Source organism: Trachypithecus francoisi, unplaced genomic scaffold, assembly GCF_009764315.1.
Source record: "Trachypithecus francoisi isolate TF-2019V2 unplaced genomic scaffold, Tfra_2.0 Lachesis_group14, whole genome shotgun sequence".
Lineage (NCBI taxonomy): Eukaryota > Metazoa > Chordata > Mammalia > Primates > Cercopithecidae > Trachypithecus > Trachypithecus francoisi.
The window spans coordinates 15,993,090-16,006,838 of NW_022681459.1; the positions used below are offsets into that span (position 1 = coordinate 15,993,090).

At 40.5% G+C, this 13,749-nt stretch overlaps 1 protein-coding gene across 1 annotated transcript in view; it reads right to left on the reverse strand.

Moving 5' to 3' along the window:
* The window catches only part of LTN1 (listerin E3 ubiquitin protein ligase 1), a 68,473-nt gene extending 57,473 nt beyond the window's left edge, over positions 1-11,000 (reverse strand). The window contains exons 1-6 of the mRNA XM_033232243.1: positions 10,809-11,000; positions 6,383-6,586; positions 5,791-5,889; positions 4,331-4,561; positions 1,274-1,326; positions 88-268 (exon numbers count right to left, since the gene is read on the reverse strand). Of these exons, the coding sequence (XP_033088134.1) occupies positions 88-268; positions 1,274-1,326; positions 4,331-4,561; positions 5,791-5,889; positions 6,383-6,586; positions 10,809-10,850 (810 nt within the window). The 5' untranslated portion in view covers positions 10,851-11,000. The remainder of the gene's footprint in view (positions 1-87; positions 269-1,273; positions 1,327-4,330; positions 4,562-5,790; positions 5,890-6,382; positions 6,587-10,808) is intronic.
* Between the last annotated feature and the right edge of the window lie 2,749 nt (positions 11,001-13,749).

The following is a 13,749-nucleotide window of genomic DNA, read 5'->3' on the forward strand; positions in this document are numbered from 1 at the left end:
AATATAAACAATAAACATAAAACATAAACTAAGAAGATGGGGCTAAGGAATCAGAGCAATGCCTTAAGATAAAAAAAATTAATATACCTGAGGTACACTGTGTTTTCCATACTTCCAAAATTTATTCTGTGATAAAAGAGACTTAAATTTCTCCTCCAGAGAATCGAGTTCATTATCAGGTAAAAGGCAAAGCAATTTCTTTAATGCCAACAAGGAACAAGTTACAACCCGGTAGAATTTAGCTTCTCTTTCTTCCTCTGGAACAGTTCTTGATATAAAACAAAATAAATATATTAAAAAATTCAGAATAAGCCAAACTATATATCTGGTAGTTCCATTTTAAAACATTTTATCATTAAGTATGTACCAAAGTTGCTTTATTTCTATCTTCTATTTCCTCTGTGCCAATGCCCCTCAAAATGTAAACATACAAAGAAATGTAATCACATACTTTACTACTAATACAAAGTGAAAGTAGATGAAAAGCCAAGGCTTGCAATAAGTGAGAAAGTATACTGTTCTCAGTAGCATGTACAAGGGTGATCCCAGGAAATGGATATCAAGCCATCTAAGACTATTTTCCCTCAAGGACTCTTAAAACTTTAATTAGAATATAAAAGTAAACAAAATACTTTACTACTCTTTCAACAGAACTATTTATATTCTTCAACTATGTTCAACCAGACCTTAAACTACTTCCTCTGATAACTGTCAAAAAGTAAATGCAGGAAACATATACAAATATCTCTTTCTAATACAACCAAATGTGTAACTCCCAGATAATTCAAGTTAAATATCAGGACAGCTTGCAAGTAAAAGCACTTAATACAGCATCTCACATATAGCATTATATTATTTTCATCTCTACATATATTATTCCTTCTTTTTAAAAATGTCACATTGGGCCAGGTCCAGTGGCTCATGCTTATAATCTCAACATTTTGGGAGGCCGAGGCGGGTGGATCACTTGAGGTCACAAGTACAAGACTAGCCTGACCAACATGGTAAAACCCCGACTCTATGAAAATACAAAAAAATTAGCCAGGTGCAGTGGTGCATGCCTGTAATCCCAGCTACTCGGGAGACTGAGGCATGAGAATCACTTGAACCCAGAAGGTGGAGGTTGCAGTGAGCTGAGATTGAATCACTGCAATGCAGCCTGGGTGACAGGGTGAGACTCTGTCTCAGAAAAAAAAGTCACATTGAAATCATCTGAATACTTATGAGTGAAACAAATCCTTAACATGAGTTACAATGAAATAATACAACTTACTGCGGGTCACTGAGTGTATCAGGTGTTTCTTTTATAAGATGATCCTGCAGCACCTACAAAGGGGGTAAAATACCAAAGCCTTTGGTTTTATTGAACTGTCAATGGTGAACAGACAGAGCCTAGTTAAATAAAATCCATTTTAAAAATCCCCATAAATCTCATCTTACCTAAGAGAAGAATCAAATAGCAAAACTGAAACGTATGAATTTTACCAATTTTTCTTTCCCTATCAATTCCCAAGGTTAGCTGCTGTTGGAATAAGAAGGATAGATACTTCTTCCCCACACAACTATAAATACTCCTGACCACTTGGTTCCTCCATTTATCTTGCACACAGCAATGAAGTGAATGTGAATCTGGGAGAGAAATTAGGCTCTGCTTTCCTCTCCCCTCTTTCTGTAAGCCTGCTTGCCCACAAAGAATGCCATACATTGTGCTCTGCTCCATCACAGAGGACGGTATGAGGTTTTCAAATGTGGAGAAGTCTGTTTCCTCCTGGGGTGTAATGCAAGGGAGTCCACTGTTCCAGCAACTGCTTTATCAGCAATAACAATAACTAACACTTATTGAGCTTTTGCATGTGCCAGGTATTGCTTTGAGCACATTTTAGGCATTAACTAAATTAATCCTCTTAACTCCATGAAGTACAAGTTAATTCCCGCTTTATAGATTACGAAACGAAGGCACAGAAACTTGCCCAAGGTCACACACCTAGTTGCTAGGTGATGGCAGAGTGGGATTAGAACTAACGGTGTGACCCAGAGCCCATGTCTTATAGACAGTATGATATACTATCTATAACACTGACATTTTTATTGTCATTTGCCTAACTCCTCTCTAATACGTGGGTTTGGAACTTGAGACAGTTCAATGCCAATAGCTGTAACGAATTGTGACATAGCCAACTAAAGGGAAACTAAAATAGAAGAAATAACCCATATGTTCAACAATCAGTTATCCATCCATGACAAAGCCAAGAACAAATTTATTTTTTAAAGCCCATGAAGAGCCAAATTAGTTGTCTCAAAATCCATTTCCTAAAGCTCTTAGTGTCCAAACTCATGACACTTCACTCTTGTAACATTTATGACTTGGCATTTTAAATCAACCAATGATTCTTAAGTTACAGATGGATTAGAGAACTCCATTTGAGCATATGATTAAAGCTACAAACCCTCTCCCTAGAAAAATACACTTCGTACACCTGAGAAATGAAGAATGGAAGAACTTAAATGGGGTACTAGAATCAAGTAATGTGTCAGAAGGCTGGACGTGGTGGTTCACGCCTGTAATCCCAGCACTTTGGGAGGCCGAGGCGGGTGGATCACGAGGTCAGGAGTTCGAGATCAGCCTGGCCAATGCAGTGAAACCCCGTCTCTACTAAAAATACAAAAATGAGTCGGGCATGGTGGTGGGCACCTGTAATCCCAGCTACTCGGGAGGCTAAGGTAGGGCAGGAGAATCACTTGAATCCAGGAGGTAGAGGTTGCAGTGAGCCGAGATTGCACCATTGCACTCCAACCTGGGCAGCAGAGAGACTCCATCTCAAAAAAAAAAAAAAAAAAACGTAACGTGTTGGGGGATGTTAGGTGAAGAGATTAGATCGGTAAGCAGGGACCTGACCATGCAGAGCCTTGTATATCAAGACAAGAAATCTGAACTTAAATTGTGATGGAGAGCCACAGGAAGGATGGCTAATTGAAAGGAAAAAGGAAAGCGGGGAGAGAGGGTCAGATGGACATGTTTAAGTAGGGTTATACACAGGGTGTTGTGGAAACATAGGAGTACTAAATAAGGGAATAAATACAAGCAAAGATTTAAAAATTATCAATTCCCTCCTCACTCCTACTTCATCTACTTTTATTTCTCAATATAATTCTAACAACTTTGTTGTCTGGTTTTTCTAGTGCATATACTGGGAATAGCAAATGAAGGGGGAAGAAATGAGACACTACTAGAAACAGACACACTGAAAGCCACAAACATGTATGGCTGATAACTTTTTATGAGAAACTTATGGCAAAAGCATTGGCCCAGTGTGGAGAAACTTCATCTGATAATGGGAGTATAAATTTACTTGGCCTTGAAGGGCCATTTATCATTATCTATAAAAATTTTTAATGTTCTTATCCTTTGGCCCAACATATGCTTACTAGAAGTTCTAGTAAGTATTACTCCCACAAAGGTATGAAGAGATCTACTTAAAAATGTTTACTGAAGTAGCATTTGTTATGATAAAAATTGGAAAAAAAATCCAAATGTACTTTAATATAAAAAGAGTTAAATAAACTATAGTACATCCATGTATAGTAATACCAGAGACCCAATTAAAAGAAAAAGACACTAAGGTAGATCTGTATATATAGATTGATAATGGAAACACGAGAGAAATTAATTTTAGATTTATTTTTAGATATATTATTTATTTAGATTACATAAAACATGTCTACTTTTTAAAAATATAACTAAGACTTCAAAATTAAAATGGAAAATTTAAATACTGTAGAAAGATCCAATCCAAAATGTTAATTTTGTTAAAGATCCAAAATGGTCAATTTTACTAAACAGAATTTTAAAACGTCAATCTTCAGTTGGAAATATTTATTTTATTTTATTTTTATTATTTTTTTTTTTGAGATGGAGTCTCGCCCTGTCGCCCAGGCTGGATGGAGTGCAGTGGCACGATCTCGGCTCACTACAAGCTCCGCCTCCTGGGTTCACACCATTCTCCTGCCTCAGCCTCCCGAGTAGCTGGGACTAGAGGCACCCACCACCACACCTGGCTAATTTTTTGTATTTTTAGTAAAGACGGGGTTTTACCATGTTAACCAGGATGGTCTCGATCTCCTGACCTCGTGATCCTCTCGCCTCAGCCTCCCAAAGTGCTGAGATTACAAGCATGAGCCACCGCGCTCGGCCTTCAGTTGGAAATATTCTACTTACTCATTCCCCTACAATCCTAAGTAAAAAAGCTGTCATTTTACTAAACGGTTATATGCTTATAACCATTAAATACTTAAAATAAAAAAAAAGATTCAGAATAATTCCAGAACTTACACTTGTAATTTCATCCTTACAAAATGCTATGGCTTCAGGTTGCTTGCTTGGAGGAAAAGCCGCTTCAAATGCATCTTTTGCTGCAAACGCAGCCGGTGTATAAGTATCACATTGAGCCATTAACCAATATCCCATTAAACTTTTTAAGTAGGGAGCCAACTGTTTCTTTACTTTAAGGATAAGTTTTTCAAAAGCTTGTTGTGTGGCTTCTCGGACCCGACGGTCATGATCCTATTAAAAATATAAATGTGATTTAAAATAGCTCTAGCCTATAAAAACAATCACAGACACTTCTGGATATGCTATAATAACCCATTACCAAGAATTCACCTATGTATTAAGCTAAACTGAAATCATTTTTTTAAATCAATAACTTCGAGGTTTTTAAATCAGAAACTATATAAAATAATTTATTAATTTTTCTTTCTCCCCTTCTCCCAATGAGATTGGATTGTATTCAAGACAGATTCAAAGTTGGGCCTTGAGGCTGAGCCTGGTGGTTCACGCCTATAATCCCAGTACTTTCGGTGGCTGAGGCAGGTGGATTATTTGCAGTCAGGAGTTCAAGACCAGCCTGGCCAACATGGTGAAACCCTGTCTCTACTAAAAACACAAAAAATTAGCGGGGCATGGTGGCGCACACCTGTAATTCCAGCTAGTCAGGAGCCTGAGGCAGGAGAATCACTTGAACCCAGGAGACAAGGTTGCAGTGAACAGAGATCGCGCCACTACACTCCAGCCTGAGTGACAGAATGAGACTCCATCTCAGTTTAAAAAAAAAAAAAAAAGTTGGGTCTTGAATAATTAAGCAACTCACTCTCATTCTTCTGCAGCAAATATACAAGGAATAAAATCATCATCAAAATTTATTAAAACTGGAAAGCACCAGAGTAATTCTCTAGTAACAATCTAATTTCTGAAAACAGACTTCCTAAATGTTCTTCATAACCCGACACAATCCAATCTTTTTTTTTTTTTTTTTTTTAAAGATGTTGTATTGCTCTGTTGTCCAGGCTGGAGTGCAGTGGTTCAATCTTGGCTCACTGCAACCTCCGCCCCTGGGTTCAAGCGATTCTTCTGCCTCAGCCTCCGAAGTAACTGGGATTACAGGCATCCACTACCACACTCGGCTAATTTTTGTATTTTTAGTAGAGATATGTTGGCCTCATTTTAGTTTCACCATGTTGGCCAGGCTGGTCTCGAACTCCTGACCTCAAGTGATCTGCCCATCTCAGCCTCCCAAAGTGCTGGGATTACACACATGAGCCACCATACCAGGCCCCAACCTCTTTTTTTATATCCATGCTCTTCTGAAGTGTTAACAATTCAATCTGCATAACAATGCTGACATAACATTTAATAACCCTCACCAAAAAATCAACATTATAAATTTGGGAGTCTCCATGACTCCAACCAAAAAATATACAACAGAAATAAACTAGCAAAGTTTTAATACTTACAAGTGAAATTTTGCAAAAAATTCTTGGCCAATATGGAAGAACTCCTTTCACAGTTTCTGTGTCTCTCTCTGTACACATGGTTCCAAATTCCTGCATAGCCTAAAAGTAAGTCATTATTAACATCATTAGGATTAACAACCATAATACTGGCTATTAATTATTCTGTTCTGGAAGCTTGGTCTATTTCATGTAATAGGAGAATACACTATTTCTGTTTATGCCATATGAGAATAGTTTGAAGAGCTCCTTCACAGACTACTATGGTAGAAACTCTTCAGTTGTTTTTTAAAAAATAAAACATCTACAAACAGAAAAAACCTCATTTAAAGTTACAAGGTCAAAGTTACATTTCCTAATGGGAAAAACTATACAGCCAAAATTCTAAAGCAGTTTTAAAAAGTTCAATATAACAAACTGAATTTACAACCTAGAAAATAAATATCAACTAAGTTTAAGACTGTGTGTCAGAAAAAAGTACAATTACAAAAGAACTTAGCAATTGTTCATTTTTCTTTACATAAAACATGCTAATGACATTTTGTTTTAACAAAGGGATTTTCTTGATAATTTTTATGAAAACAAGAAAACTTGCTTTTAATTTTGTGGTGACATCTTTCTTTGAAAGCTTCCGCAGCACCATTCGGAAATCAGAATCTACAAGACTGTCAATTTCTTCAGCTCCTTGAATAGCAGGAACATAGCCTAGGTCACTCTGAGATGTTCCAAAACCAATAAATCCAGGCACTGTTCCCTGTTCTTTGGCAAGGAGTTCTGCAGCTCGGCCACTGTTTGACGGCTGATAAGAAAATTACGGAGAAAAAAAGTCAGAGTCCAGGAAGGGTTCAAAACTTAGCTTTATAATTCCTTGGCTATTCCCATGGTCAGAATGAGCTTTTATTTTATTTTTTCCTAGCCTAAAATTTCATCTATTGCAAAGTTCCCCAAAGATTAATGGTTTTGTTCCCAAGAATCCATCAATACTGATCCTAGAAATTATTCCGTTTCCTAAACATTAGAATGTTTTGTAAACCGTGGATACAATCCATTAGTGGTTCATGATATCAATATAATGGACCATGATAGAATTTTAAAGTAATTGACTAAAGCTTTTAAAATCAGAATGTATCACATGTGGTAAAATTTTCATAAATGCTGTTTTATGAATTTTTTTATTTCCAACTTTCATATAAATAGTATGTATACACATATGTGTACTATGTAAAGATGTAAAATTAACTCATAAATAGAACCCATCCTTTCATTCACCCATTAATTGAACAAATATTTATTAAGCAATCACAATGGCCCAGGTCTAATGATAGCTGCCTCTAGACTGGGAGTTCCTTGAGGGTGGACACACTTATTTCCATATACTCCAATGCCTAGCCTAACCTCTTTGGGCTAAAATTACATTATTATAACCATAAAAATCAATACAACGGTCAATCTATAATACAGACTCCTTTGTTTTCAATCACAGTCAGTGCTTTGTTTGACTGATACACAATATAGTAGTCTTCTACTAAAAGGAAGTTAGTTGATACAGAGAAAGAAAATATTTGAACTGCTGAAAGAAATTAACTTACTGTCAGCTAAACAGAAAATGCTTCAGTTTGACCACCAAGCTGACATCACAACCCATCTAAACTCATCTATTTCTTATTTCTCTATAAGGATGTTTGCCAACGGTTATCCAAATGTGTGATTCAAACTGCTCATACCGGCCAGGCAAGGTGGCTCATGCCTGTAATCCCGACACTTTGGAAGGCCAAGGCAGGTGGATCACTTGAGCCCTGGAGTTCAAAACCAGCCTGGGCAACATGGCAAAACCCTGTCTCTACTAAAAACACAAAAATTAGCCAGGCGTGGTGGCGTGTGCCTGTAATCCCAGCACTCAGGAGGCTGAGTCATGAGAATGGCTTGAACCTGGAGACTGAGGTTGCAGTGAGCCAAGATCGTGCCACTGCACTCCACCCAGGGCAACAGAGCAAGACTCTGTCTCAAAAAAAAAAAAAAAAAAAAAATTGCTAATACCTAGCAAAAGTGTGTTTGGAAAACTCACCTGACAAGGAACAATCTGGCCTACTTCCTAAACTGAATTGAGTGAACAAGAAAGAAAATGATGGCCTGCATTACGTTTTTTTTTCAATCTGTAGCATTTAAGACTAATTCCAAAAAAAGGTGTTTTTTTTGTTTGTTTTTTTTTTTTTTTGATACGGAGTCTCGCTCTGTCACCCGGGCTGGGCTGGAGTGCAGTGGCCGGATCTCAGCTCACTGCAAGCTCCGCCTCCCGGGTTTACGCTATTCTCCTGCCTCAGCCTCCCGAGTAGCTGGGACTACAGGCGCCCGCCACCTCGCCCGGCTAGTTTTTTTTTTGTATTTTTTAGTAGAGACGGGGTTTCACAGTGTTAGCCAGGATGGTCTCGATCTCTTGACCTCGTGATCCGCCCGTCTCAGCCTCCCAAAGTGCTGGGATTACAGGCTTGAGCCACCACGCCCGGCCTATTTTTTTTTTTTTAAGTGAAAGTAAGTTTACTAAGAAAATAGGGCAGGCATGGTGGTTCATGACTGTAATCCCAGCACTTTGGGAGGCAGAGGGTAGATCACCTGAGGTCAGGAGTTCAAGACCAGCCTGGCCAACATGGTGAAACCCCGTGTCTACTAAAAATACAAAATTAGCCAGGCGTAGCGGTACATGCCTTGAATCCCAGCTACTTGGGAGGCTGAGGCAGGAGAACTGGTTGAACCCAGAAGGCAGATGTTGCAGTGAGTTGAGATCGCACCATTGCATTCCAGCCTCAGCAAAAAGAATGAAACTCCATTTCTAAAAAAAAAGAAAAGAAAAGAATAAAAGAATGGCTACTCCATAGGCAAAGCAGCTGTTCTCTATTTTTTAAGTTTATTAAAATGAATTACTTATTCAATTCACCTTTTTTAATATTGGTACATGAATAAAGAGCCACAAAGGAAGTAGTTAGTGAATTATAATTCTAAAAACTAAATATGATGACTCTAGGATATCAGAATTTTCTACAGTCTCATGTGTAAACAGTTTTATTATGAAACACAATAAAAAAGTAATTATTGCTAAAATCTAAAGGAGTTGAGGCTGAAATAACAGAATTAAAAGTGATAACTAGGGGCAAAAGAGAAGGTATCAAATGTCCAGTCTCCAATTTAAGTAACTTGTTACTTTTAAATGCACTTTTTAAAATGTCTACTTTAAATTTAAAATATAGTTACTCTTATGATCTTTGTATGTTAAGAGCTATACCCATAGTTCAATAAAAATTAAGAAACAATTCTATTTATGGCACTTTTTTTTTTTTTTGGACTATGCCTACTTTTGTCTACATTCTTTCATGCCTACCTTCTAGAGGTATTTGTGGTGGCAATCCTGAGTCTACAGTTTAAAGACCAAACCAAGGAAGACTCACAAGATCTTTCACTGTCTAACCTCAACTTTTCCCAGTCTTATCTCCTACCGCTCTTTCCTTCCTTTGCCCCACTTCCTTCTGTCTTCTCCAAATTATGCTGTCATCATTCATGCCCTAGTACCAAATCAAATTCGAAGTTCTCTGAGGCAGGGCATGGTGGCTCACACCTGTAATCCCAGCACTTTGGGAGGCGAAGCGGACAATTGGGCAGATCACTTCAGGCCAGGAGTTCGATACCAGCCTGGCCAACATGGCAAAACCCTGTCTCTACTAAAAATACAAAAAATTAGCCGGGTGAGATGTTACACTCCTGTAATCCCAGCTACTTGAGAGGCTGAGGCAAGAAAATTGCTTGAACCTGGGAAGTGGAGGTTGCAGTGATCCAGACTCTGTCTCAAAAAAAAAAAAAGTTGGCCGGGCGCGGTGGCTCAAGCCTGTAATCCCAGCACTTTGGGAGGCCGAGACGGGCGGATCACGAGGTCAGGAGATCGAGACCATCCTGGCTAACACGGTGAAACCCCGTCTCTACTAAAAAATACAAAAATCTAGCCGGGCGAGGCGGCAGGCGCCTGTAGTCCCAGCTACTCGGGAGGCTGAGGCAGGAGAATGGCATAAACCCGGGAGGCGGAGCTTGCAGTGAGCTGAGATCCGGCCACTGCACTCCAGCCCGGGCGACAGAGCGAGACTCCGTCTCAAAAAAAAAAAAAAAAAAAAATACCATTACAAACCCCTCATCGTGTAGTTTTACACGAATCCACTTTAAGGTCGTCTTTAAACAAGTACTTAGTGAGCGTCTATTAGGTGCCAGGCTCTGTTCTAGGCTCCGAGGATAAAAACATTTGCTTTCAAAATACTTACATCCTAGTGAACTAAGACAATAAATGTCATAAATACAATGGAGTTTAAAACAAAGTAGGAAGAACAGGGAGTGCGGAAGGGCTGCAAGAGGGTGATCATGGAAAACCTCACTGAGGTGTGGAGAGCAAAGTTTGGAGCCTCCTAACTGAAGAGCGTTGGGAGCCGGCCAGGTAAGGTCAAGGCACAGTGAAGAGATCAGTGTGGCTGGATGAAGTAAACCAAGAGGAGGGAGTTGAAGATGGGACTGCAGATAGAAAGGGGTAACAGGCAGTCCAGAAACCAAATATACCATCCTAAAAGCTTTAGCTTAGAAGAAGCCCAAAGGAGAGGCACAATCAGCTGTAACCTCCACAGTGGGTTCACTTTAACATCCTCCCAACTCTCCTTCTTCCTAGCGCTGCCCTCCCCCAACCAACCCTCTACCTCGGCCAGATCACCTTCCAGTGAACCTGATACATTATCATTTCTTCATGAATATTGTGGGTGTGTGCTCGGATGGGGACAGCTCTGGCATGGTACACCTTTTCTCTCACAATTCCCCAATCTGCTCAGAGATAACCCAAACCACCCTCAGGGACGCACACACAACAGAGAGGTCACACACGACACGCAAAAGCACGCCTCCCCACAGCCGCGCTCCACACACCCTCCAGCAACGCGCTGGGCGGTGCCAGCCGCCTCGAAGCGAGGGTCCCAGGTCGACCGAACCACCCCCCAACTCACCCTCAGGTTTCCTTTAGTTCGCTGCTTGTTCTTCCCGCCCATGGTCGCGGTTGCAGGTGTATTCTGAGCACTCAGACCCCGGTGGACTTGTCTGGAACACAACTTCCGGCCTCTGGCGCCGGAAGAGGACTCCCTGTAATAACTTCCCCCGGGCCCTTTTTCCGCCACTCACCTTGTCCATTTGCTGCCCCACTTCCGCTCCCGCCTCCCGCTGTGTCCCTGACCATCCGCCGCCGGAGACGTTACAGTTAAAGCCACTCCTGTCTGAGTGATGTCATTTCTGGCCAATAGGAAGCCAAGCATTGGACCCATGGCGCCAAATCCTGTCTTCCCCGCTTTCAGAAGCTAGGTTTGTTCCTTGCTTACCGGCTAGGAAACTGGCATGAAACACCAGAGAGGCAGTTCACATAAGGGTAGCAATAGAATGTTGTGGTAGAGGCTGTGGGAAGATGGGAATGTGTTAGACTTCCAACATGATGCAATCATCAGTATCACCTGTGCGTTTGTTAGAAAAGGCTAACTCGGGCCCCTCGGAACTCCTGAATCAGATCCTGAATTTTGACGGTATTCCCAAGTCTTGTTAAAATGTGATTACTGCTCTAGGCAATATTCTCTGTAAATCTACCCCCCGTCCCCTTTTATTCATATTGAAACTGTTACGTGCAGTTTAAAAGAGTATAATGTGGGGGTCTCTATTAAAATTTGAAATGTACGAATCCTGTAACTTAGTGATTGTGCGACTCAGAATCGCACTAGAGAAACAAATAAATGTGTGCTGGTTATTGTTTATTGTCCACGCAGTCACCCTTTTATACTCCATGTTACTGGGGCGCTTCTGCTAGACTTCACCGACAGGGTGAACTAGAGGGAAACAAAGGCAAGAGGAAGAAGGGACTTGCTCCATTCTGTGAGCATCATGCCAGCAGCAGCTGCCTTTTACCGTGCCAGGAGCAATTGCTTTAGCCAGCAGGTGGTTTTAATCTCCATCCTTTTTCCAACAATCACAAATCAGCTTTATTGCACCCCTTACCGATCACAGCAGCAGTCAGTGCTCTCCTGGGAGATCTGAATTCTACTTTCATGGAGCCCCTCCCTTGAGCTCCTGAGATAGCCAATGTTTGAGCCATCTCCTCAGGAGTTTGAGCCCCAACACCGTGGGATCCCTTCTTTGAGCTCCAGAGATCCAGCAACAGCCAGCCATCACCCTCTCTACATTCTTCATAGACCTGAACTAAGGTGTTCAGGGCCCTCCTCCAAGCTTTTAGGTTCTGATGACTGCAACCACTTCTTTTGTTCCATCCTTTCCTAGCTCTAAGAATGGTAGCTGCTACCTCCAGTGATTACCTGTTACCTTTTATAATTCCTTTTGACCAATTTCCCATATTAAAATATTTCTCAATAACTAATGTGATTTCTGTTTTCCCGACTTGACCCTAAGTTTAAAATGCACACAAAAGCCGGGTGTAGAGGCTCACGTCTGTAATCCCAGCACTTTGGGAGGCCGAGGCAGGTGGATCACCTGATGTCAGGTGTTCGAGACCAGACTGGCCAACATGGCAAAACCCCGTCTCTACTAAAAATACAAAAATTAGCTGGGCCTGATGGCAGGCGCCTGTAATCCCAGCTACTTGGGAGGCTGAGGCACAAGAATCTCTGGAATCCGGGAGGCAAATGCTGCAGTGAGCTGAGATCGTGCCACTGCACTCCAGCCTGGGTAACAGAGCAGACTCTGCCTCAAAAAAAAAAAAAAAAAAGTCACACAAAGAGACGGATGTTCACAAAAACTTTATAATAGGAAGATAATTGTAAGCAACCTATGCTTATATATTGGAGAATGACTAAATAAATTATATGTATTCAATAGGCTATTAGGCAGCATTTAAGAAGAATAAGGTTTATCTGTACATATATAGGAAGAATTATAAGACACATTCTTAAGTAAAAAGCAAATACCAAGTAATATATACAGTATGATAGCATTTGTGTTTTTAAAACCCACAATAATATATATATATTTATGCATATATATAATATAAATACAGAGAATAGGCCGGGTGTGGTGGCTCATACCTGTAATCCCAGCACTTGGGGAGGCTGAAGTGGGTGGATTACATCAGGAGTTCAAGACCAGCCTGGCCAACATGGTGAAACCCTGTCACTACTAAAATACAAAAATTAGCTGGGCATAGTGGCAGGCGTCTCTAATCCCAGCTACTAGGGAGGCTGAGGCAGGAGAATTGCTTGAACCCAGGAGATGGAGGTTACAGTGAGCCAAGATCGCGCCTCTGCACTTCAGCCTGGGCAACAAAGTGAGACTCCATCTCAAAAAATAAGAAGAAGAAGAAGAATACAGAGAATACAGATCTGCAAGAAAACATACCAGTCTGATCATTGTAGTTAATTTTTGTGGGAAAAAGTGGCAAGAAAAGAGATCAGGGTTATGAGTTACAGTCAAAAGAAATTAAACTTTATCTGTAAGATTTTATTTTATACAAGGACAACATATTCCTGTATTAATTATGTAATTAAAAATCAACTCAGGTTGGGCAAGATGACTGATGCCTATAATCCCAGCACTTTGGGAGGCCAAGGTGGGTGGATCACCTGAGGTCTGGAGTTCAAGACCAGCCTGGCCAATATGGTGAAACCCCATCTCTACCAAAAATACAAAAACTAGCTAGGCACGGTGGTGTGCACCTGTAATCCCAGCTACTCAGGAGGCTGAGGCAGGAGAATCACTTGAACCCAAGAGGCAGAAGTTGTACTGAGCTGAGGTCACACCACTGCACTTCAGCCTGAGTAACAGAGCAAGACACTGTCTCAAAAGAAAAAAAGAAAAAAGAAATGTCAATACTTTTAAGGCCAAGATTAGAAACTCTTCAGAAATCAGGTTGGGAGTTAAAAAAAAAAAAATTTGAAACTCTTCCTTCTTCATTCATGA